Source organism: Heteronotia binoei, chromosome 15, assembly GCF_032191835.1.
Source record: "Heteronotia binoei isolate CCM8104 ecotype False Entrance Well chromosome 15, APGP_CSIRO_Hbin_v1, whole genome shotgun sequence".
Taxonomy (NCBI): Eukaryota; Metazoa; Chordata; class Lepidosauria; order Squamata; family Gekkonidae; genus Heteronotia; species Heteronotia binoei.
In genome coordinates, this window is record NC_083237.1 from 10,111,850 (window position 1) to 10,135,268 (window position 23,419).

The 23,419-nt window shown below is 45.2% G+C and overlaps 1 protein-coding gene across 1 annotated transcript; it reads right to left on the reverse strand.

Annotated features, from left to right (window-relative positions):
* Positions 1 to 9,367: 9,367 nt before the first annotated feature.
* LOC132582954 (vomeronasal type-2 receptor 26-like) lies at positions 9,368 to 18,545 on the reverse strand. Its single transcript, XM_060254620.1, has 3 exons — positions 18,450 to 18,545; positions 13,029 to 13,155; positions 9,368 to 10,269 (listed from the first exon to the last, which is right to left on the reverse strand). Exons 1-3 carry the CDS (start codon positions 18,543 to 18,545, stop codon positions 9,368 to 9,370), a joined length of 1,125 nt encoding a protein of 374 aa, XP_060110603.1.
* Positions 18,546 to 23,419: the final 4,874 nt, after the last annotated feature.

Sequence of the window (23,419 nt, forward strand, 5' to 3'; positions counted from 1 at the left end):
CAACAAAATAAATTGTTTATCCCAAAATCAAATAAGTGGCCATGTACTGGAACATATGAGAAGAAAGCTGGATTGTCACAAATAGTAGACCAAGCAAAATTCTAGACTAGGAGTATTTTATTTGTTCCATAGGGAAAAAAAGGCATGAGATAACTTGATCCTTTAATACATTCTTGTTATTACTTGTTCTCTTTTGTTCAACTCAGGCCTCAGAACAATAATGTACAATTTTGGAGAAAAGATACAACATAGTAACCCAGCACTGGAAGCCAAGATAGAGAAAATCCCTACCACAACAATGTATTTCCCTTTGGTGCTCAGGCTTCAACCACAGTGATGGTTTTGGCCAAGATGCAAGAAACTGCCATTGAGAAGATGATGCCAAAAGCAGATTGGTGGAAGATGCAGGTCACATTTCTTGGTCTGCCAAGGAAGAGGAAGGAAAAGAGGAAGCAAAGCAGGAGAGTGATGAGGAGAGCATAGCTGAGATCCTGGTCGTTGGCTTTGACTATGGGAGTATCTTCGTGCTTAATAAATGTTTGTAATATCCAAACTGTGACCAGGGACAATATAGAGAGAGATGAGGAGAGCATAGATGAGATCCTGGTTGTTGGCTTTGACAATTGGAGTATCTTTGTGCTTAATAAATGTTATTAATATCAAAAATGTGACCAGGGACAATAGAGAGTCAAATTGAAATCTAAGGTGACACCCGATCTATACAATAGCTCTGGTCTTGGAATACAACTTCTCTTCCTCTTCTTCCTCTACTGGCTGGCACCCTTCTTTGTCAAGAGTTCCATTGGACACTGACTTAGGCAATCTGACAGGATGCACGCCCAAGATAAGCTTGATTGTCTTATGCAGATGTTTGAAACAGCTGTGGCATACGTGAGCCTCTCGCTTCTCAGTCATGGAGTCTGGCAGTGCAGGAAAATGGTTGCTGGTGATGTTAGCCTACCAACATGGCTTTCATAGACAAGGCTGGAAACCACTTGCCTGGGCAGTTCCTGACAGCGCGACTTCTTTCACTACAACGGCCAATATTGTTCCTGCGTGGAGCGGCAGGGAGCTGGTCTTCACTCCTGGCTAGCACTCTTTCAGAGATATATAGTGCTATTGGGAAGCTGAGGCTGTTTAGTATACACTTAAGTCTTTAAGAAAGTGGTAGGTAAGCCCACGTCTTTGAGCAGATGCATGAGAGTTGCATCTCCAGGCATCCTGGCAACCAAACTAATGATCACGATGTCCATATAAATGAAAAATACGGGGCTTTCCATCACAGTGCCTCTGATTCCTCTCTGCCACTCAGTAGCACAGCCAGAAACTCCAGATTCCCTTCTCAGAAAGTCCCAACAGGAAACTGAGGCCCTAAAGCTGAACCTTGTCAGGGAGCACAATACAGGGGTCAATGTTGAAATGAAGGCCACTAATAACTTCCCATGGTCTACCTTTAGAGTAGACACAGTAGTGGGCTAGATATATCAATGCTCTCAGTCACATCAAGACTCACCTCTGGCTGCCAATCCCATTTTTTTCATAGTATGGTTTGGCCAGTTTGGTGTAGTGGCTAAGTGTGCAAACTCTTATCCTGGACAACCGGGTTTGATTCCCCACCCCTCCACTTGCAGCTACTGGAATGGCCTTGGGTCAGCCATAGCTCTCTCAGAGTTTGTCCTTGAGAGGGCAGTGTTGGTGTAATGAATCTATCTGCACCCAGTCTGACAGCTATGTTTTGACAGCTGGTGATCTAGCAGGCATGCTAGGTCACAATGACCTTATCAGCAGGCCGGTTTGAGCCGGCAGAAGCCAAGAGAAGAAACCTGCTGAGTCAGCATGACAGTGCACAGCCTTGATTGGCTAGTAGAACTATAAGAAGACTGTGTGTGGACCACACAGGTCTCTCTCTGAGAGTTGGTGTGTAGGCGGAGCATTTTGTCTGTTGAAGTAAGATATTGGACTGCACTAGTGAGCACTTATTGTATATATCTGTAAATACACTATTTTGGCACTAGTTGCAGGTGTCTGGCTGATTTCTTTCCTGGAGCCCTGTGTTGGGCAGGTCACCAAGCTCACTCTGCTAACTCCCGCACCGACAGGGTTATGGGCCCAGGGCGGTTCCACTGCGCGGAGGAGCACCGTGAGAGTTGAGCTGGCCGAGAGTTTGGAAAGAGCCGGAGGCGAGGAACGCCGGTTGAAAGACAAAGCAGCACCAGCTAACTCGTTTGAGAGCCAGAGGGACGGCGGCAGCCAGCTGTGTGGAGGAGTCGGCATCATGGCTCAGCAGCAGCTTGCAGTGGCCGTTGAGAAGCTCAATTCAGCCAACTACGTGGTGTGGAGCCTGAGAATGGAACACTACCTCAAGCGTGAAGGGCAATGGCTGTTTGTGAGTAATCCCCCTGCAGCGTTATCTCCTGCCGAGACTGTGTTAGCCGATAAGGCACTGGCAAACATCGTGCTGGCTATAGGAGATGACCAGCTAGTATATGTGCGTGGGAAGGACACTCCCAAGGCTGCCTGGGACGCGCTCAGTGGGGTTCATGTTAGTACCACTGCCGGCTCCCTCATGGCCTTGACTAGGAAGATGTTTCACACCGTTATGCCAGCTGGAGGGTGTGTGAAAGACCACATCAAGAAGCTAACGGACTGTTTCGTTGAGCTTGAGGCTAGAGGCAAGACTGTAGCTCCTGATGACAGAGTTTACATTTTACTGTCATCGTTGCCACCTGAGTTTACTCCCCTGATAACTTCCCTGGAGACAGTGGACGTAGCGACCCTGACAATGGAGTACGTCTGTGCCCACCTACTTGATTTCCAAGAGAGGATTGCGGCAGTGAGCTGTCCGGGGGTTGAGGATCGTGCGGCTATCGGCTCGTCCGGGAAGACAGCCAAGAGTGAGCCAGCTTTTGCTGCTGGCAGACGGCCAAAGGCTGAGAAAGAGGAGCCGACTGCAATGGCAGTCCGACGCTGCTATGGTTGTGGATCATTTCGGCACCTGCTTCGAGCTTGCCCAGAGAGGGGGAAGAAGCGGAGTGGATGGAGGCAGCGAGAGCGGAGGACCACCAGCCCGTGTGAGGAAGGAGCCCGGCTGGTCATGTCTGCAGTAGAGAGCACAGGGTCTGCCTGGATTTTAGACTCTGGGGCAACGAGCCATCTCTGCTGCAAGAAGGAGTTGTTGAACAATATTGACATTCCTGAACACAGGCATGTTAGATTAGCTAACGGGACCACTGCCAATGCTACTTGCTCAGGCAATGTGAGGTTTCCTGTGTTAAATTGCACTTTGCAAAATGTATTATGTGTACCCACACTACAGTCAAACCTGCTAAGTGTTAGCACGCTAATTGACCAGGGATACCAGGTGAGGTTTGAAAGGACCTGCTGTAAAATCCTGGAAGGTGGGGGAAAGGTGCTTGTAACTGGAAAAAGAGAAGGCAAAATATATGTGGTCCAGAATGAATGTGCCCAGGTGGCACAGGTGTCAAATGAGCCTGTGCACAATAAGTGTATACATTTACTTCACCGGAGACTGGGGCACTGCGGGTTTAGAGCGTTGAAAAAAACCCTGGAGTTGGTGCCTAATCTAAAAGTGAAACCTTGTAAATGTCACTTGGATTGTCAGGTCTGCAAGAAGACCAAAAGCAGGGCATGTGCTGTTTCTAAGGAAAGCACGAGAGAAAGTAAGCGTGCCCTAGAGCTAGTGCACTTAGACGTGATTGGCCCATTGCCAAAAAGTCTGTCGGGGAGGAGATACTGCTTAGTGGCCACAGACGACCATACGAGGTACTCTTGGCTCTTTGCTATGGTGCATAAATCTGAAGTGTACAAGGTGTTCACAAAATGGGTCAAAACAGTTGAGAGACAATTAGGTGTAAACCTACAGGCTATTCAGACCGACAGAGGTGGGGAATTCTTATCTAATGAATTGAAGTGTTGGCTGGAGAACAAGGGCATTGCCCACCGTTTAGTGGACCCAGCCACGCCCCAAGAAAATGGGAAAGAAAATGGGCTAGCAGAGCGCACAGGAGCTGCGTTGCAAACGATAATGTACAGCATGCTTGAGGATGCAAGGTTGCCAATTTGTTATTGGGCAGAAGCCATGTACTGTGCTGTGTTTATTCATAATTGTGTTTGGTATGAACCTGTGAATAATTTGCCCAATAGGTTGCTGTATAACAGGTATCCAGATTTGAAATTTTTGAGAGTCTTTGGGACACAGGCTCGGGTTGGCATCCACTCTGAGAGCAGCAGGGAGGGGGATGTCCGGGCAGAGAGCCTGACTTTTCTGGGCTACAAGCCAGAGGCCAGGTGTTATCGCTTTTGCGATAAGAGAAGGAAAATAATCCTCAGTGAAACTGCCCAGTTTAACGAGCAGTCCAGCTGGCCTCACTTACACTCTGATAAGAGAGAATTTGTACCGCTGCCAACAGCTGATAATGATGCTGGAGTCCTGCCAGAGGTAATTAAGCAGGAACATTCTCCCGACCGGGGGTTGGCAAGCCGAGGGGCAGAGAAAGGTGAGCCCAAAGCTGGCACAGAGCCTCAGATGCAAAGTCAGGAGGCAGAGCGTGAAAGTCAGGAGGTGCAACCTCAAATCACAGGGGCAGAGCAACCAGCCCAGGAGGTGGGAACAGATCAGCCTGAAGAAGATAAGGCCGGTCCTAGCACAGAGCCACGGGTGTCTGCTAGAACCACAAAAGGCAAGCCTCCTGCCAGGTATAAGGTGCCCTATGTCACTCTGACAGTTAAACCAGACCCACCTGGGTTTGAAGAAATGCTAAAGGAAAAGGCCAAGAAGTGGAAGGCCTGGGTGGCAGAGTGCGAGGCAAAGAACAGGGAGGCTGAAGCCAAACGCCAGAAGGAGCTGGCTGACCAGGACAGTGATGATATTTTTTATCACCCAGATGAGTTCCTGGACTGGTAATGACAAATGTGTAAATATGAAATGTATGTTACTGTCTGCTTGTGAACATGAAAACTATGTACAGTGGTTGGGTGTACTGGGTTCAATAGATTAGGAGGTGTGTTGGTGTAATGAATCTATCTGCACCCAGTCTGACAGCTATGTTTTGACAGCTGGTGATCTAGCAGGCATGCTAGGTCACAATGACCTTATCAGCAGGCCGGTTTGAGCCGGCAGAAGCCAAGAGAAGAAACCTGCTGAGTCAGCATGACAGTGCACAGCCTTGATTGGCTAGTAGAACTATAAGAAGACTGTGTGTGGACCACACAGGTCTCTCTCTGAGAGTTGGTGTGTAGGTGGAGCATTTTGTCTGTTGAAGTAAGATATTGGACTGCACTAGTGAGCACTTATTGTATATATCTGTAAATACACTATTTTGGCACTAGTTGCAGGTGTCTGGCTGATTTCTTTCCTGGAGCCCTGTGTTGGGCAGGTCACCAAGCTCACTCTGCTAACTCCCGCACCGACAGGCAGCTGGTGTGAGAACTCTCTCAGTCCCATCTACCTCATAGGATGTCTTTTGTGGGGGAGGAAGATAAAGGAGATTGTGAGCCACTCTGAGTCCGTAAGATCATCATCATCATCATCATCATCTTCTTCTTCTTCCTAGGTCCATTCTTTATTTGATTGACAGTGTCCAAGTGTCAGATGTGGAGGAGAGAAAGTGGTTCTTTATGCGGCGATAAGGAGAAAAAAAAACTTTTTTAAAAAAAAGAAAAGTATTTTATTAAACAAGACAAACGTACAATAGAACAGACACTATATAAACATGTAAACCTAGATACATATACAAATGAAAAATAGTAGACAATAAATCTCCCTCACCCAACCTCCCTTCACCTTGAGCTGGAGGGGCCTATCCAAAGCTCCATTTCAAGTTCCTCATGTCCAATCCCATGCTGTTTAACCACGAGTATAACGGGTCCCATGTTTTTTTACAGATCTGTAAATCTCCCTCTCTTAGTCTAGTCGTTAGCATATCAAGTTCGGCAGCTTCTAGGAGCTTACATAAAAATTCATTCTTATCGGGTATTTTAGGGGATTTCCAATACTTAGCGTATAACATCCTGGCAGTCGTAACAACATGCAATAATAGTTTTTTTGATGACTTCGATATTTTCTCTTTAACCATACTCAATAAATAGAGCTCAGGAGTATGAGAGAATTTTAATTTAAGAATTTTCTGGCACCAATCATGGATTTGAGCCCCAAATTTTTTTGCGTGCTTGCATTGCCACCATATGTGAAAAAGGGTACCCTTTATTTTACCACATTTCCAACATTTATTAGAGTAATTCGTGTAGATCTTTGCCAATCTAGCTGGACTCAGGTACCAGCGATATGCCATCTTATAAAGGTTTTCTTTAAAGATCGCTGATTTAGTTAATTGGATATTTTGCCGCCAAATTTCCTTCCATTCCTTCAATTCAATGTTAAAAGCGGAATCTTTAAGCCATTTAATCCAGCAATCTTTAACTACCTCGTCTTGCATTTTTTCCTTCAAGAGCCAGTTATAGACCTTAGAGATAAGTTTTCCATCATCTTGTAAAATCATGTCCAATTCATTTAATTTATTATAAAACCCCATTACTTTATCGACTTGAAATTTTGAATTGATTTGCATTTTGGTCCACCAATCTAGTTTAATGTTCTCTTCCTCTAACTTTAGTTTGTGGGCATTATCTAATAGTGTTCCATAATTATAATTAAAATCCCAATTGTAAGCATTGGGATGTACGGAAGCTTCAACCGGGGATACCCAATAGGGTACATGTGTATAATATATATTTTTTAATTTCGTTCCACACTTTGAAGATAGGCTTCCTTATTACATGTCTTAGAAATACGTTGTTTCCCGTGGGGGCCTGGTACCACAGATATGAATGCCAGCCTCGAGTTAAGCTGGCACCCTCTAGCAGTAGAAGTCTTTTGTTTTCTAACAGGTACCATTCCTTGGCCCAAACCAAGCAGCAGGCTCGATAGTACAGTTTCCAGTCCGGTAGAGCTAAGCCTCCCCTTGGCTTGCTATCTTGTAGGTTTCTAAGCCTAATTCTTGGCTTTTTATTTTGCCAAATAAAAGCTGAGATGGCCTTATTGAGTTGCTGTAAAAAACTTGGGGGTAATGAAATGGGGATCATTTGAAACAGGAAAAGTAATCTGGGTAGCACATTCATTTTGATAGAAGCAACTCTACCCAACAATGAGATTTGTAAATCTTTCCACCTAGCCAAGTCATCTTGAATTTCTTTTAATATTTTGTCATAATTATCCTTTTGTAGTGACCTGAAATTGCTGGTTGCATATATCCCCAGGTATTTTACTTTCTTCTCGTGCTGAAATCCAGATTCTTTTTCCAGATAAATTATTTGGTCCCTTGTCATGTTTTGTGATATAAATTTCATTTTCAGAACATTTACCTTAAAACCAGATACTGTGCTATAATGTTGAAGTCTCTTCTTGAGCTGGGCTATGGAATGTATGGGATCTTCTACTGCGAGCAAGACGTCATCGGCAAAGGCTTGAATATTGAAGCTATTATCCTTAATTTTAATTCCTTTAATTTCCTCATCATCTCGGATATTGTTGATCAGGGGTTCCAAGGTCAAAATAAAGAGGAGTGGTGATAGTGGACACCCCTGTCTCGTGCCTTGTTGGATATCAATTGCTTCCATGAGATGACCATTAATTTTTATATTAGCCTTTTGCTTGACATAAATAGCTTGCACGAGTTGAATAAACTTCCCGCCACATCCAATTGCCTTCATTGATTTAAATATAAAGGACCAGTTGACTTTGTCAAAAGCTTTTTCAGCATCCAACATGATGCCTGCAAATTGTTTGTCTGGGTGTTGATGATAATATTCCAACATATTAAGTAAGTATCTTATGTTCTGGCACATCTTTCTACCGGGGATGAATCCTGTTTGATCTGTATGGATTACAGACGAAATTACATTTTTAAGTCTATTGGATAGAATCGTGGCATATACTTTATAGTCTGCATTTAGAACGTCTGCTAACACTAGAGAAAATTTGGCCAGTCTGAGTATGCTTGAAGACCACATAGCGAGGCTGGAGATGGACAAAGCAGCATACCTCTTGAGGTTTCAAGATATCCCAGAGGAGAAGATTTGGAGGGCAAGATTCTTAAGCTGTTAACAACTGATGAAGACAACATTTTAAGCAATGGCAAAGCGGATATTGAATGGGTCAGAAGGGTGGCCTGCTCCCACACTAAGAAACTTAACCTCCCAGGTGAAATTCAGGTTAGATTCACATGAACCTCAACTTGTGAAAGAGTACTGAAATTGGCGAGAATAAAGGGCCTGAAATGGGGTGACAAGAACATTAAAGTTCTCAAAGACATACCTTGGTCAATAAGACAGAGACGCATTGGATACAAGAAGATGATTACCTGGCTAACGCAACATAACATTCAATATGGATGGTTGATTCCAGAGGGAGTCTTCTTCTCCTATCAATCAAGAAGATACAATTTAACTACACTTGATAAGATGGATACCTCCTCTTATCCATGGTATATTCAGGTCCTTTGTTGAAAGAAAGAGTGACCTAGAAATCCAATATGACCCAGCATTTTGCCTTTTTTCCTTTGTTAGCCCCACTCCAGAAGGGACCATGCTCTCTATATTCCTGGCCTTTGTGCTGTGTACTGTACTATCCTGTAAGTACTTCTTCAAGGAGATAACTTCACTCATCCTGGTTTCTGTTTTGCTCCATTTAAGACTCAAGTCTACCCTCTCCCCCATAATGGGTTTTCTCTGCTCCTTAGTAGGTGTCCATTCTATGGTGACCTAGAGTCAGCCGTAGAGGGCAGTCCATTCAATGCATTCAGTTCATTCAGGTCTCCTTCATGGTTTCACTTCTAATGGGTATGGAATACATCTGATAGTATGCAATTCCCACTATCATTCTCAATAAAGAGGCCCTAGCTTGAAATTTGTATATATTATGCTTAATCTTGGCTTCTAATGGAAAATGGTGGGGTGATGGATTTCTAGGAATGGCATAGGCTAGGATTTTCTAATGGTCTTTTACTTCAGTAGTGCAGTTCACACAATCATCTTGAATCTGATGGCCAATGCTGAGACTCCAAGCTTCATTTTCTGATGAGTTGAGTGTGCCACAGGCAGACAGACGGACTGACAAAAGGACAGCACAATGCTTTTATTACTATTGATATTTGTCTACAGTCTGGCCATGAAAATATGCCCCAGGGGGTTCTCAACATAATAGAATTTTGTATAACAAATTCAAAGGAGTGGCTATGTACTGAAATATATGAGGAAAAGGTTAGATTCACACAAATAGTAGACCAAGCAAAATTCTAGACAAGAATATTATTTTGTTCCAGAAGAGAAAGACATGGAATAACTTGATTCTTTAATACTTTCTTGCTATTACTTGTTCTCTCTTGTTCAACTCAGGCCTGAGAACAATAATGTACACTTTGGGGAAAAAGATACAACACAGTAACCCAGCACTGGAAGCCAAGATAGAGAAAATTTCTACCACGACAATGTATTTACCTTTAGTGCTCAGGTAGGCTGGAATAAAACACAACCAAACACTGCAAAACATTAGCATGCTGAAGGTGATACACTGGGCTTCATTAAAAGTTCCTGGCAACTTCCGGGCAAAGAAAGCCACAGTGAAGCTTATGGAGGACAGAAGTCCCATGTAGCCCAGGACCATATAAAACATAATGGTAGACCCCTCATTGCATTCTGCTATGATCTCTTCAGTCATTGACTTTGTGTCCAAATCTGGGAAGGGGGGAGTGATCACTAGCCACACTGTACAAATAGAGATTTGGATAATAGAGCAGGAAAGAACAATGGAGATGGTGAGTCTCTTCCCCACCCACCTCCTCATGCTGGACCCTGGTTTGGTGGCCATGAAAGCTACAACCACAGTGATGGTTTTGGCCAAGATGCAAGAAACTGCCATTGAGAAGATGATGCCAAAAGCAGATTGACGGAAGATGCAGGTCACTTTTCTTGGTCTTCCAAGGAAGAGGAAGGAACAGAGGAAGCAAAGCAGGAGAGAGATGAGGAGAGCATAGGTGAGATCCTGGTTGTTGGCTTTGACTATGGGAGTATCTTTGTGCTTAACAAATGTTATTAATATCCAAACTGTGATCAGAGACAAAGAAATAGCAGTTGAAGCCAAACAGGTCCCTATTGGTTCTTCATAGGACAGAAAGGTGATTGTCTTGGAAATACATTGGTCTTGTTCCTTGCTGGGATATTGATCATCTGGACATTTAGAACAGTCATCCATGTCTGAAAAAAGGAGCAGTAACCATATGAATTGCTGGTTATACACTGGCCATTTAAGCAAGCAAGGGGATCTAAAAAGCACATCCAAATGCGCACATCTGCATGCTGCCCCCATCCCAGGGGTGGAATTCCAGCACGAGCTCCTTTGCACATTCAGTCACATATTTAGTAGTAGCATGTGCGAAAAGGATCTAAGGGTCTTAGTAGATCATATGCTGAACATGAGTCAACAGTGTGATGCGGTAGCTAAAAAGGCAAATCAACAGAAGTACAGTGGGCTGTATCAACAGAAGTACAGTGTCCAGATCACGTGAAGTGATGGTATCGCTTTACTCTGCTCTGGTAAGACCTCACATGGAGTATTGTGTTCAGTTTTGGGCACCACATTTTAAGAAGGATATAGACAAGCTGGAATGGGTCCAGAAGAGGGCGACGAAGATGGTAAGGGGTCTGGAGACCAAGTCCTATGAGGAAAGGTTGAAGGAGCTGGGCATGTTTAGCCTGGAGAGGAGGCGGCTGAGAGGTGATATGATCACCATCTTCAAGTACTTGAAGGGCTGTCATATAAAGGATGGTGTGGAATTGTTTTCTGTGGCCCCAGAAGGTAGGACCAGAACCAATGGGTTGAAATTAAATCAAAAGAATTTCCGGCTCAACATTAGGAAAACGTCCTGACGGTTAGAGAGATTCCTCAGTGGAACAGGCTTCCTTGGGAGGTGGTGGGCTCTCCTTCCTTGGAGGTTTTTAAACAGAGGCTAGATGGCCATCTGACAGCAATGAAGATCCTGTGAATTTTGGGGGAGGTGTTTGTGAGATTCCTGCATTGTGCAGGGGGTTGGACTAGATGACCCTAGAGGTCCGTTCCAACTCTATGATTCTATGACATACCCCAGATATAGCATGTCCTGCAAGAGCTTACAGTATGCCCTGGAATAAGAGCCCTTTAGGCTCTTGGAGGATTGGCTACATCAGGGATGTGTGGCCTAATATGCAAAGGAACTCCTGCTAGAATTCCACCCCTCCTCCACCCCATACGCATCCCGTGGGCTGGATAGGAGCTGCCCCAGAAAGGTACCATTTCCAAAGTGGTAACTAATATATGAGGCAACCCCAAGGTACCTCCCCAGCTATCTGGACAGCTGGGAGCTCTGGGGGAGCATCTGGGGAGAGACAGATAGGTGCAAGTATGCTCCGGATGTTCCTTCAGGGTGCTTGCAGCCTGTCCCTATTCCGAGGGTGGGCCGCACACCATCTGCAGACTCCCAGACACTCATTTTCCAGCCAGGGCACTTCACCTTGATGCCACCCTGAGCCAGTGGTGTATACAAAGCCAATGTTGGTTCATATGAAACATATGACCCCACCCCTACCCCCCTTCAATATGTAAAAAAAATTCCAGCAACTGGTGACTGTGCATCCTATGGCTGCCATTTTCTGGTTGTGCCTGCCAATTGTGCCCAAAGGCTCAAAAATTTTAGGAATACATATACTAGGAAGTTTCACCTTAAAAGGCAATTTAGTCTAAAATCTAATAGCCATCTCTGGTCTGATTTGCAGATATCCAGGGCTTTTTTGGTAGAAAAAGCTCAGGAGGAACTCATTTGCATCTTAGGCCACACCCCATGACGTCACCAATGTTTCACATAGGGCTTTTTCATCTGCCTATTAGACCACACCCCATGGTGCCTAGCCAGCCGGAACTGTGTTCCTGTGCATTTCTGCTCAAAAAAAGCCCTGCAGATATCTATACCTGCATATCGGGGGGCCCAGTGGCAAAAAGGAGATTTTGCTGTGAAGTTGGGGGACTCCACAGTTTTGCAAAAAAAAAAAATTAGAACTGAAAAACACGTTGGGGGTTTAAATCTCTCCCTTCCCCCTCCAAAAAACCCTCACACATATTCTGTGCATGTGCAGACTACATACATACCTCCTCCAAGCAGCTACTATGGAGGGTGAGTAGCCAGGTTCAGCAGTGATAGGTTCACTGATTGAGGATTGTCACTCAATCAGGAACTCATTTGCATGTTAGGACACACAACCCTCACACCAAGTCAGCCAGGGCTGCGTTCCTGTGCATTTCTGCTTTTTTTTTTTTTAAGACCTGTAAGCAAGGATTTTTATAGAATCCCTCCCCTCCCGAGAGGAGAAGCTTCTGATTCTTTTCTGTGCCATGCCATTACTCTCAAGCCACGCAGGAATGTCAATGTGACAACTAGCATGGGTAAACATCACACCCTTTGAACTCTGGCCAAGCCAGCCAGAACCCTGATGAGGCAGCCAGAACCCTGGACAAGCCAGCCAGAACCCTGGCCAAGGCAGCCAGAGCTGCATTCCTGTGCAATCCTACTAAAAAAAAAAAAAGCCCTGGGCAGAACACAGAAACAGAAAGTGATAAGCATGGGGGAGAGGAAGAGAAGAGGTGGTGGAGGGGAGAAAGAATGAGAGAAAAAGATGTAGCGGAAGAGTGGGGAAAGCAATGGTGAGGGAAATGGCATGGTTTCTCCTGAAACTTTCTGGTCCTCACTTGTGTTATCTAATCTAATTATCTGTAAAAACCAAGTAACTGTTCCCAACCATGTTGCTGGAGATCATTTTAACTGGGGAAACCAATGGTGGAATTAGGGTGTTCTTCATGTTTAGAAAGTGTGTGTATTCTACCAACCTACCCCAAAGTGTGGCTTTTGCTTCAATGCCACCTCTTCTCTTTCTCAGTCCTTTCTCTGTGTGTTTGCAGAGCTTTTGGAGAAGTTAAAGTTGCATACCCTTCTGGGCTGAAATCTTCCCTTCTGGACAAGGAGCACATTCATGGCAGCAAAACTGCTCCCCTTCTTTCTTTCTTTTCTGATAACCAGGCTGACAGAAGTCACTACATCTCGAAACAGGCAGTGTCTATCCAAGAAGAAGACAGAGTCATATGGCACATTTAAATCTAATGAATCTTAAGATCAACTGAAAACAACAATAGGAAAAAAAGACTCCATTCAGAGGAAGGAGGAGCAGGTTATCAGGAAGAGAATAGAGTGCTTCCTGTTAATATTAATGAGCTTTGTACTCCAGCAATCATTAACAATGATCTGTCTAGCCTTATTTCATCCCAGGATACCATGAACTTGTGTTTAACAAAAGATCTGCTTTTTCCTTACCTAAAGTTGGCCTCAGGTTTAACTGATCACTATGTTGACAAGAATGGAGAAAACTGACACCTTAGTCTTACACATCTGTAGGACTTCTCCACTCATACAGAGTGCTTTCCCGCCTCCACAACCCCTCCCTCTCTTGATCATGTTCAAGGTTGCTAGTAGGTAGATTTTCTCACATCATTACCTTTCTTGCCTCTTTAAATGTATAAAGAGACAGCCATGACCATTTCATGTCTCCGATCCCCTCTCTGACTCAGAAATATGTTATTAAATAGGATAGGGTTGCCCAGTCCCTTTTAATGATCTCTCCTCAAACGCCACTGTGGAGAAACGCCATCTTAGTTGGGAGGGAACATGAAACTGCTAAGCAGGCTTTGAGGCCTAGCCCTCCTTTCATTCCCCCCCTCCCTTCCAGAGCCAAACCAGCAACTCTAGGGGGAAAGACTCCTAGAGAGGCAGGAAGTTCTTTTTTTTTTTAATTTGAAAAGACGGTCTGCAGCTGGCTTTCGAAGGGAAAGGTTGTGAGTCTGTGGGCTCCTGACTGTGGGAGAGGCCTACACAGGAAAAGGAGGCCCCCAGGCAGTCAGACCAAGTAAGTCATCCACAAGGCAGGGCAAGTTTAGACCAGAGACAGTAGGATGAGTTTATAACCACCTTTTCTTTGTCATACTGTTTGCTGTGCGGGCGCTGCGCTGTGCTAACCTTTTACATGCAACTGTTTTTGTTTTGTTCTTCTTTTCTTTTCTTTTCTTTTCTTTTCTCTTTTAATTAAATATTTTTACTGTTTTGAATGCTGGCAGTCAAACTTTGTACCACATAGATCCCCAACCACTTTAGACCACGCTGCTTTAAGAAGGGGGCCCCGGGGAAGGCATGCAGTTGGGTAAGGTGCCAATCCTCCAGGGGTTCCCCGAAGAAGTGCTGTGGTCTCTGTGATACCCAAGTACAGGGTGTCAGAGGACCTTGAGGCCTGGCCTCATAGCTGGAGAGGGGGATTGGGAATCCTGTTCCTCTGAATCTGAACCCCTAGACTGAGCAGGTGGTGGCAGCGAGCCCAAGTGGCCGGAGGAGAAATAGCTCCCTCCAGGGGTTGGCGACTCAATAGGGAGTTGACGGGACCGGGTCTGAAGGCAGAATCAGGCCGGTTCCATCACATTTGGTGGCAGCGGTGGGATAAGAACAAACAGAGAACTTGATTGGCCAGGCATTTTTGTTTTTTGATACATGCAAGCACCCAGAGGAAGCAACAGAGGTTTTGTTTTATTTTCTGGTGAACTGGAATAGGGAAAGTTTAGTTAGTTAGGATGGAGCGTGCTAAGAGACTGGAAATCCTGAAGATGACAAAGCCACAGCTCCAGGAAGAGTGCGCAAAGCAAAAGCTGGAATGTGACAACATGACTGTAGCAGATATGGAAGACCTCCTGTTGGAGCATAATCAGCATGCAGGGGCACCTGCAGAAGTGCCCCCCACCCAGTCAGAAGCAATCTTGCGGCTACAGTTGGAACTGGAGAGAATGCGTATCGAGGCGGACCGAGACCGCAGATGATGAGGAAAGAGAGAGGGATGAGATCCGCAGACAGGAGGAAAGAGAGAGGGATGAAAGACAAGCTGAGATCCGCAGACAGGAGGAAAGAGAGAGGGATGAAAGACAAGCTGAGATCCGCAGACGGGAGCAGGAAGAGCAACGTCGCCATGAGCTTGAGGTGCTACGTCTGAAAGCTGAACAAAGCAAAAAGATCAAAGTCACCCCCAAAGACTTTGCAGTGTACAAAGAGGGAGAAGACCCCTCCATATACCTCTCCAACTTTGAGAAGGCAGCCAAACAGTGGGGGATTGCAGAGGAAGACTATATGTCTTACCTCTGTAGCATCCTGACTGGAGAACTTTCAGCCATCTATCACAGCATGCCTATGGAAGATGGGGGGATAACTTTTGCAGCCTATAAAGCCACTGTATTTAAAAGGTTTAAACTGGGGGCAGACCACTTCCGAAAACAGTTCAGGGGTTTAGCCCCACAAGAATGTAAATCGTATTCTGAATTTGGGGTAAAGCTAGGTGATCTTGGGAAGAGATGGGTAGAGGAAGAAAAAGCCCAGGATTTTAAGGCTTTGTTTCAGTTGTTGATTTTAGACCAGTTCTACTTCAGACTTCCCAAAGAGTTGAAATGCCTGGTAAAAGATAGGAAATCTAAAACCATTACAGAGGCCTCAGAGCTGGCAGACGAGCTGGTGCAGAACAGAGAGGGGTTGACATGGATCCCTTCCCAGTTGGGAAGGAGACAAAAGGGGTCCCTAAGGGGTGGGAAGGAACAACCGTCACCAAAAAGGGAAGGGAAACCTGCCCAGGAAGAGGTTAGGAAATCCCCTGATTTGACTAATCAGGATCGGCCCCAGATTCGAACGTGCTACAGCTGTGGCCAGCCTGGGCACTTAAGGTCAGCCTGCCAAGAGCTGCAAGTTGAAACCCCCAGACCCACCACAAAAGCACCAGTCACTCCAAAGGTGAAGGAGGAGTATGTGGCCATGGTAAGCCATGAATGTCTTTTCACCAGAATGGAGCCTGCAGAGGCCTGGAGTGATTTTGTTGAACCAGTAAGGCTTAAGGACCGGTTGGTTTTGGGATATGCTGACACGGGCTCTTCAGTCACCCTTGTGAGGGCAGATTTGGTGTCAGAAGCTGACATTGTCCCTGATATGGCATTCAGAATCAAGGGGGTTCTGGGACCACCCACCACGATTCCTGTGGCCCAGATGCCAGTGGAATGGCGAGGATCAGCAGGTCTTATGGAGGTTGGGGTAATGAAGGAACAGACAGTTCCAGTTTTACTGGGCCGGGATTTGTTGGTTGGCCAGTACTCTATCAATGCTGTAACCCGCAGCCAAACCCTCAGAGGAAAGTGGGAGGAGGAAGGCAACTTTAGGGAAGCCACCTCACCACCAACCAGGGAGGGGGAAATAGCCCAGGAGGGGGAGGACCAGCCTGTCTCAAGCCCTGCAGGAGGGTGTGCCCAGTGGGAAGAGGGGTGCCAATTTCCCCAAGGGCAGCAGGATGTTGTGGAGCCTTCCAGGCAGGAAGGAGCTCAGTTGGTTGACGCTGAAAAACCAACTGAGGGGGCGGAGAACCCAAATCAAACTTTGGCTGAGTGTCCTGGGAATAGTGGGACTATGGGTGGCTTGGAGGAGCTGAGGGCAGAGAGCCTGGGGGAACCAGAAACTTTCCTGTCAGAGATCCAACATGGCCCTAGTCTGGAACCGCTGCGTAAGGTAGCAAGGGACCAGGAAGTGGAGTTCTCAGAAACTCTGACTGAACAAGTGGTATGGAAGCAGGGTCGCTTATATAGGTTCTGGTTGCCACCTGGTAGACGAGTGACTTGGGAAGCAGTTCAACAGCTTGTGGTTCCCAGGAAATACAGGCTGAAGCTCTTGGAGCTGGCACATGACATACCGTGTGCTGGACACTTAGGGATTAACAAGACCAGACAGAGGCTTTTGTTAAATTTTTACTGGCCGAAGCTGGCTCAGGATGTGAGGGACTACTGCAAGTCATGTCCAACCTGCCAAAAGGTGGGCAAAAGTGGGTGCAAAGCACAAGCGCCTTTGCAGTCCCTTCCTATCATGGGAGAGGCATTCCAAAGGGTAGGAATCGACATTGTGGGCCCATTCCCAAAACCCACTCAGAGAGACAAACGGTTTATATTAACTATTGTGGACCACGCAACCAGGTACCCAGAAGCAGTGCCTCTAGCCTCCACTGAGGCTCCAGTAGTAGCAGAAGCCCTGATCAAGGTGTTCTGTCAACTGGGGTTTCCTGCTGAAATTCTGACAGACAGGGGGCGTAACTTTCTGTCAGAACTAATGGAGTGTTTGTGGAAATGCTGTGGAGTGAAACATCTGAAAACCACAGCCTACCATCCTCTGTCAAATGGGTTAACAGAGAGGTATAATGGGACTTTGAAAGGAATGCTAAGAGCCTATGTGGATACTCATCCCCAAGACTGGGATGAAAAATTGCCACAATTATTATTTGCTTATAGGGAGGTACCCCAGGAATCCACCGGGTTCTCTCCTTTATGTTTGGCAGAAGGGTCAGGGGACCCCTAGACTTGGTCAAGGAGAGATGGGTGGAGAAAATCCCAAAGGCCAAGATGTCAGTAGTGGACTATGTGTTGTCCTTCAGGGAACGACTGCAAGAGATGATGGATCTGGTGAGGGAGAACCTGCTCAAAGCTCAAAGCAATCAGAACAGTTGGTATAACAAAACAGCCAGATCCTGAACTTTTGAAATAGGGGATAGGGTGATGGTTTTCCTGCTACTGCGCACTAATAAACTAAAAGCCGCATGGGACAGTCCCCATGTAATCGTGGACCAATTGGACGATGTCACATATGCAGTGTCTATGGAGAGGTCTGGGCAAAAGACTAAAGTGGTGCATGTGAATATGCTAAAGCCCTTCTTAGAGAGGCCCATCGTGCTGCATATAACCAGACAGGAAGGAAACCTTGAGATGATAGATGATGACCCATTAGATGTTCTAGCCTATTTTTCAGAACCGGTACAGTGGGAAGAGTTGTTGTGGTCTGGAACTATATCTGGGCCGGACAAAGAAAAGATCCTTGTGGTTTTACACCAGTTTAAGGATATTTTCAAGAAAGAGCCAGGAAGAACAGGCCTGGCACGACATGGGATTGACACAGGTACTCATGGGCCTATCAGGTGCCCCCCTTACAGAGTCAACGGTAAGGTGTTGGCAGATATCCGGAGGGAAGTCCAGGAGATGCTGAGGATGGGAGTCATCCAACCCTCAGTAAGTTCATGGGCAGCTCCAGTGGTGTTGGTGGCCAAACCAGATGGCTCAATTAGTTTTGTGTGGACTACCAAAAATTAAACAGCATCACAAAACCAGATGCATATCCTATGCCCAGGATAGATACCCTGCTGGACATACTAGGCTCAGCTAGGGTGATATCTACTGTGGACTTGTGCAAAGGTTACTGGCAAATGGAATTGGAGTCTGAGGCAAGGGCCAAGTCAGCCGTCATCACCCCAGTTGGACTGTTTGAATTCAGGGTGATGCCCTTTGGCCTCCGAAATGCTCCCGCATCCTTCCAAAGGTTGGCGAACAACCTGCTAAGTGGCATGTCGGACTACGCTGTAGCTTATATTGATGACATCGCCATTTTTAGTAAGGACTTGGATTCTCACCTTGAACATTTGGTCAAAGTGCTGGAGGCAATCCAGAAAGCAGGCCTCACAATTAAACTGAACAAATGCCAGTTTGGAATGTCAGAGGTGGTGTACCTTGGACATAAGGTGGGGAGTGGGAGAATCACTCCACTGTGGGACAAAGTGGAGGCAATCCAAAAGTGGGAGGCCCCAAAGACGAAGAGGCAGGTCAGGGCCTTCTTGGGACTGGCTAACTATTATAGGCGTTTTGTCCCAGACTTTGGATCCATTGCCGACCCACTGTCCTCTCTCACCAGGAAATATCTACCCAATAAGGTGGCCTGGACTCCTACCTGTCAGGCAGCTTTTGAGCAGCTGAAGACAGTTCTGGTTTCTATGCCGGTACTCAAAGCTCCAGACTTTGATAAAAGGTTCTTTGTTGCCACCGATGCCTCAGACCATGGGCTTGGGGCTGTTTTGATGCAGGACTGGGATGAGACCAAACATCCTGTAGCTTACCTGAGCAGGAAGCTCATTCCTCGAGAAAAGAACCTGTCCTCAGTACAAAAAGAGTGTCTAGCAGTTGTATGGGCGCTAGACAAACTTCGCCCTTATTTGTGGGGACAAGAGTTCACCCTCTTGACTGACCACTCCTCTCTGCAATGGTTACAGACTATGAAGAACACCAATTCTAAATTGCAGAGATGGTCCTGGAGGATTCAGGAGTACAATATGAAGATCGAGCACATTGCTGGATGCCACAATGTGATTGCAGACTTTCTGTCCAGAAAAAATGGTGATGCTTAAGATTTCAGCCTTCATATATTGGAGAAATACCTGAATGTTTGTGTAATATTTTGGTTAATGGGTTTCTCCTTGTTTGGTTGGATTCTGCTACGGGGTCACCTCTGTAGGAGGCAACCCCTCCGGCTCAGAATTTAAGGAGGGGGACGTGTGGAGAAACGCCATCTTAGTTGGGAGGGAACATGAAACTGCTAAGCAGGCTTTGGGGCCTAGCCCTCCTTTCATTCCCCCCTCCCTTCCAGAGCCAAACCAGCAACTCTAGGGGGAAAGCCTCCTAGAGAGGCAGGAAGTTCTTTTTTATTATATGAAAAGGCGGTCTGCAGCTGGCCTTCGAAGGGAGAGGTTGTGAGTCTGTGGGCTCCTGACTGTGGGAGAGGCCTACGCAGGAAAAGGAGGCCCCCAGGCAGTCAGACCAAGTAAGTCATCCACAAGGCAGGGCAAGTTTAGACCAGGGACAGTAGGATGCGTTTATAACCACCTTTTCTTTGCCATGCTGTTTGCTGTGCGGGTGCTGTGCTGTGCTAACCTTTTACATGCAACTGTTTTTGTTTTGTTCTTTTTTTCTTTTCTTTTTCTCTTTTAATTAAATATTTTTACTGTTTTGAATGCTGGCAGTCAACTCCCCAACCACTTTAGACCACGCTGCTTTAAGAAGGGGGCCCCGGGGAAGGGGGAAGGCATGCAGTTGGGTAAGGTGCCAATCCTCCAGGGGTTCCCCGAAAAAGTGCTGTGGTCTCTGTGACACCCAAGTACAGGGTGGCAGAGGACCTTGAAGCCTGGCCTCATAACTGGAGAGGGGGATTGGGAGTCCTGTTCCTCTCAATCTGAACCCCTAGACTGAGCAGGTGGTGGCAGCGAGCCCAAGTGGCCGGAGGAGAAATAGCTCCCTCCAGGGGTTGGCGACTCAATAGGGAGTTGACGGGACCGGGTCTGAAGGCAGAATCGGGCCGGTTCCGTCACAGCCACACAAAGTTATTTAGATTGGGAACTCAAAAAAATGTTCCATTCAGTTGTTCCCACCACTTACTCATATCCCAAAACAAAGAGAGAAAATACATGGTGGATAGATGATGAACAGACAGATGATGATGATGATGATGACGAAGATAGATAGATAGATAGATAGATAGATAGATAGATAGATAGATAGATAGATAGATAGATAGATAGATAGATACCTTCACCTGTCTCTGTCCAAGTGGGTGAGTGTGGGTAAGCGTGTCCATGCTTCTTTCCCTGAGGAAAGTCCCTTTTAATGATCTCTCCTCAAACTCCACACATAGTTATTTAGATTGGGAACTCAAACAATGTTCCATTCAGTTGTTGCCACCACTTACTCATATCCCAAAACATAGAGAGAAAATACATGATAGGTAGATGATGGATAGATGATGGATAAACAGACAGACAGACAGACACCTGTCTCTGTCCGAGTGGGTGAGTGTGGGTGAGCGTGTGCATGCTTCTTTCCCTGAGGCAAGTGGCCCACAGGGTTAAAAAAATAAGAAATTTATTTTCCATTGAGCTTTGAAATGCTTCCGTGTTCCAGTGTTTGGGTTCTTGTATTGCAAATTGACACTGTATAGTGTTAATTTAGATGCTTTACGTGGATCTTCACCACAGCTTCACTCAGCCAAGCACGCTGTCCTCTCTCCATCTCCAGTTTTTCCAACTGCCTCCATCTAACATTCTATTGCTCACTCTTAGGGAGAGGTAATAATAATAATAATATTTTATTTATATCCCACCTGCCCGCCACAGCAGGCTCAAGTAGAACCTAACCTGTCCATCACAACCTGTGTTTAGTATGTGGTGACACCAAGTCCATCACAAGAATTGAGCAACCATGATGTCATCCATTTATGTTGCTTCCCCCAAAACTGAACCACAGAAGAAAGTTACAACCTTTCAGATGATCCCTGGAGTTCTCCTGAAATTGTCACTGATCTCTGGACTACAGAGATCAGTTTCTTTGGGAATGGGAAGCAGATAGCTTCTGAGTGTGGAGTTGATATGCCATACAGTCTAGGAGAAACTTAAGTCCCCCCCTGCAAAGTATGTCCACCAAATCTCCAAGAATTTCCCAAGCTAGAGTTAGCAATCCTACAATAGAATTGACTGCCCTCTGAAATACTTGGACTCCATACCTGGTTAAACCATCCGTGCCATATAAGTAAATCCTCCTGAATGGTGACTTCTTTACTTTCAGGAGCTTTGGGATCCACCCTTCCAACTTTCATCCTAAGGATGGAGTTGTTTGGAAAGGTGACCATATTCATGATGTCAAAGCCAGCTCCCATATCCCTGTTCTCATTAAAAGACATTGTTTCTCCGGCTGAGTTGTTAAATGACATTCCTTGAAGATACTGGTGGAGCTGATTTAAAAAAAAAAGAAAGAAAGATTATCTTGGACTCTTAATATTGAGGATAACAAATTATTTGTTATCCATCTGTCTCTCTGTCTGCCTTATGCAAAATTACATGCTTGTCTTTCTCAGGAAAGTTCTGAACCTAAGATAGATAACAACAGTTCAAGATACAGCAAAATTACTTCTAATTAGATAGAGAAAAAAGAGTGAAATATTCAAATAGATGACTTTGGAGTCATCTTTCCCTTCCAACTCTATGATTCTGTGAAATAGCAATGATAAAATTCATGCACTAAAACTACATTAACTCACTAGTCTTAAATAAAAAAAAAAAAAAACAACACTTATTCCTAGCTAGCTACACACATTATGTAGCCAGTACCTGCCAAGGCTGGATAGAACTTTTGCATCCCAAAACTGATAGCTTATTAGATTGGAATAAACAGGTGGCATGCAAAGCATGTGCAACAGCATGGACTGCATTGTAGATGATATAGCTATGGCCACTCATTTGCATTTCAAAAACAAGGCCAGGAAGGTTCTCCAGCCTCTCCTTTCCAGTACAGACATTTCTTTTCCTTAAAGAACTTGGAAATGTACATTCAAATGCTTGTTCCCAGAAGGTGTTGATGAATCCATCTTCTAATGTCCTGTACGGTTTTATCATCTGAAGAAATTTGTGAAATCCTTGAATCTCCTCTGAGTGAATTGCTAAAGAAATAGCGCCATGAAGAAAGGTCAGATCTAAATCCCTGTCAAGTGTTGTCGCGGCGAAATCAGTCTGGCTTGTTGTAATCCATACCTTTCCAACAGATGCAAGTTCATTATAATCACTTAATGAATACATTGCATTGCTTAGGAATCTCATGGTATTTGTATCTCCATAGACAAGATATATTCTAGCTTTGTTGAAGTGGAAAAGTTGATAAAACTTTGATAAGATGTTGTTTATTTCTGTCAAATCATTAAAACGAAGTTTTTGTGATGTTTGTTGCATGAAGGCCAGACAGATTCCATGCTGGGAAAGCAATGGTTTCATGATATTTAAGAAATGTTCTCCACTATCATCATCCATCACAAAGAGTCCAACCCATGTCCATCCAAAATGCTGGAGTAGCCAGATAATCCCCATATACTGATGGGTTTCTTCAGATGCTACATGATATGAAAAGGAGGACCTTACTGCTTCTCTCTGCTCTGGAGCAAATGACCCATATGGGAACTAAACGAAAAGCACTGAAAATTACACAATTGGATTACCAGGACTGTATGACCCTAAGTTCTGGCCTCTCTTGATGGTATATATGTCAATTTCAAATAGATTTCCATCTGCAGAATTGGAGAGTCAAATATTCTGCAAATTGTAAAGTGGAAATACCAGTTCTGGGAAACTGTGTTGCCTAAGTGTCTGACTCCACTTTCCCTTTCTTGTTCCCTTTGCTTATCTGAAAACAAGCTACACTTAGTTTTAATTCTATAAGTACTGTACAACATCTAATCATCCTTCATCTTGTTTCTGAAAGGGAAAACTGGCATAAGAAAGAGAGTAAATAGAGAAGATTTTATACAGCATGTGAAAATCCAGCCACATATGTATAGGTCTTACCTGTGGAATCTTGTAGAGACTTAATATGTTTGAAATACAAATGGAGATGTCGGAGCCAAGTCCTCCAATC

Bases quoted from the DNA above. Each gene is read 5' to 3' on its own strand.
- LOC132582954 (XM_060254620.1), bottom strand. From the start codon at position 18,545: ATGCCACTTAGCAGGTTGTTCGCCAACCTTTGGAAGGATGCGGGAGCA. The intron at 13,156-18,449 runs GTGATGACGGCT...CTTCTTGGATAG, and splicing joins ATTCAAACAGTCCAACTGGG to ACACTGCCTGTTTCGAGATG. The intron at 10,270-13,028 runs GTATGCAACTTT...TCCTTTTTTCAG, and splicing joins GAAGATTTCAGCCCAGAAGG to ACATGGATGACTGTTCTAAA.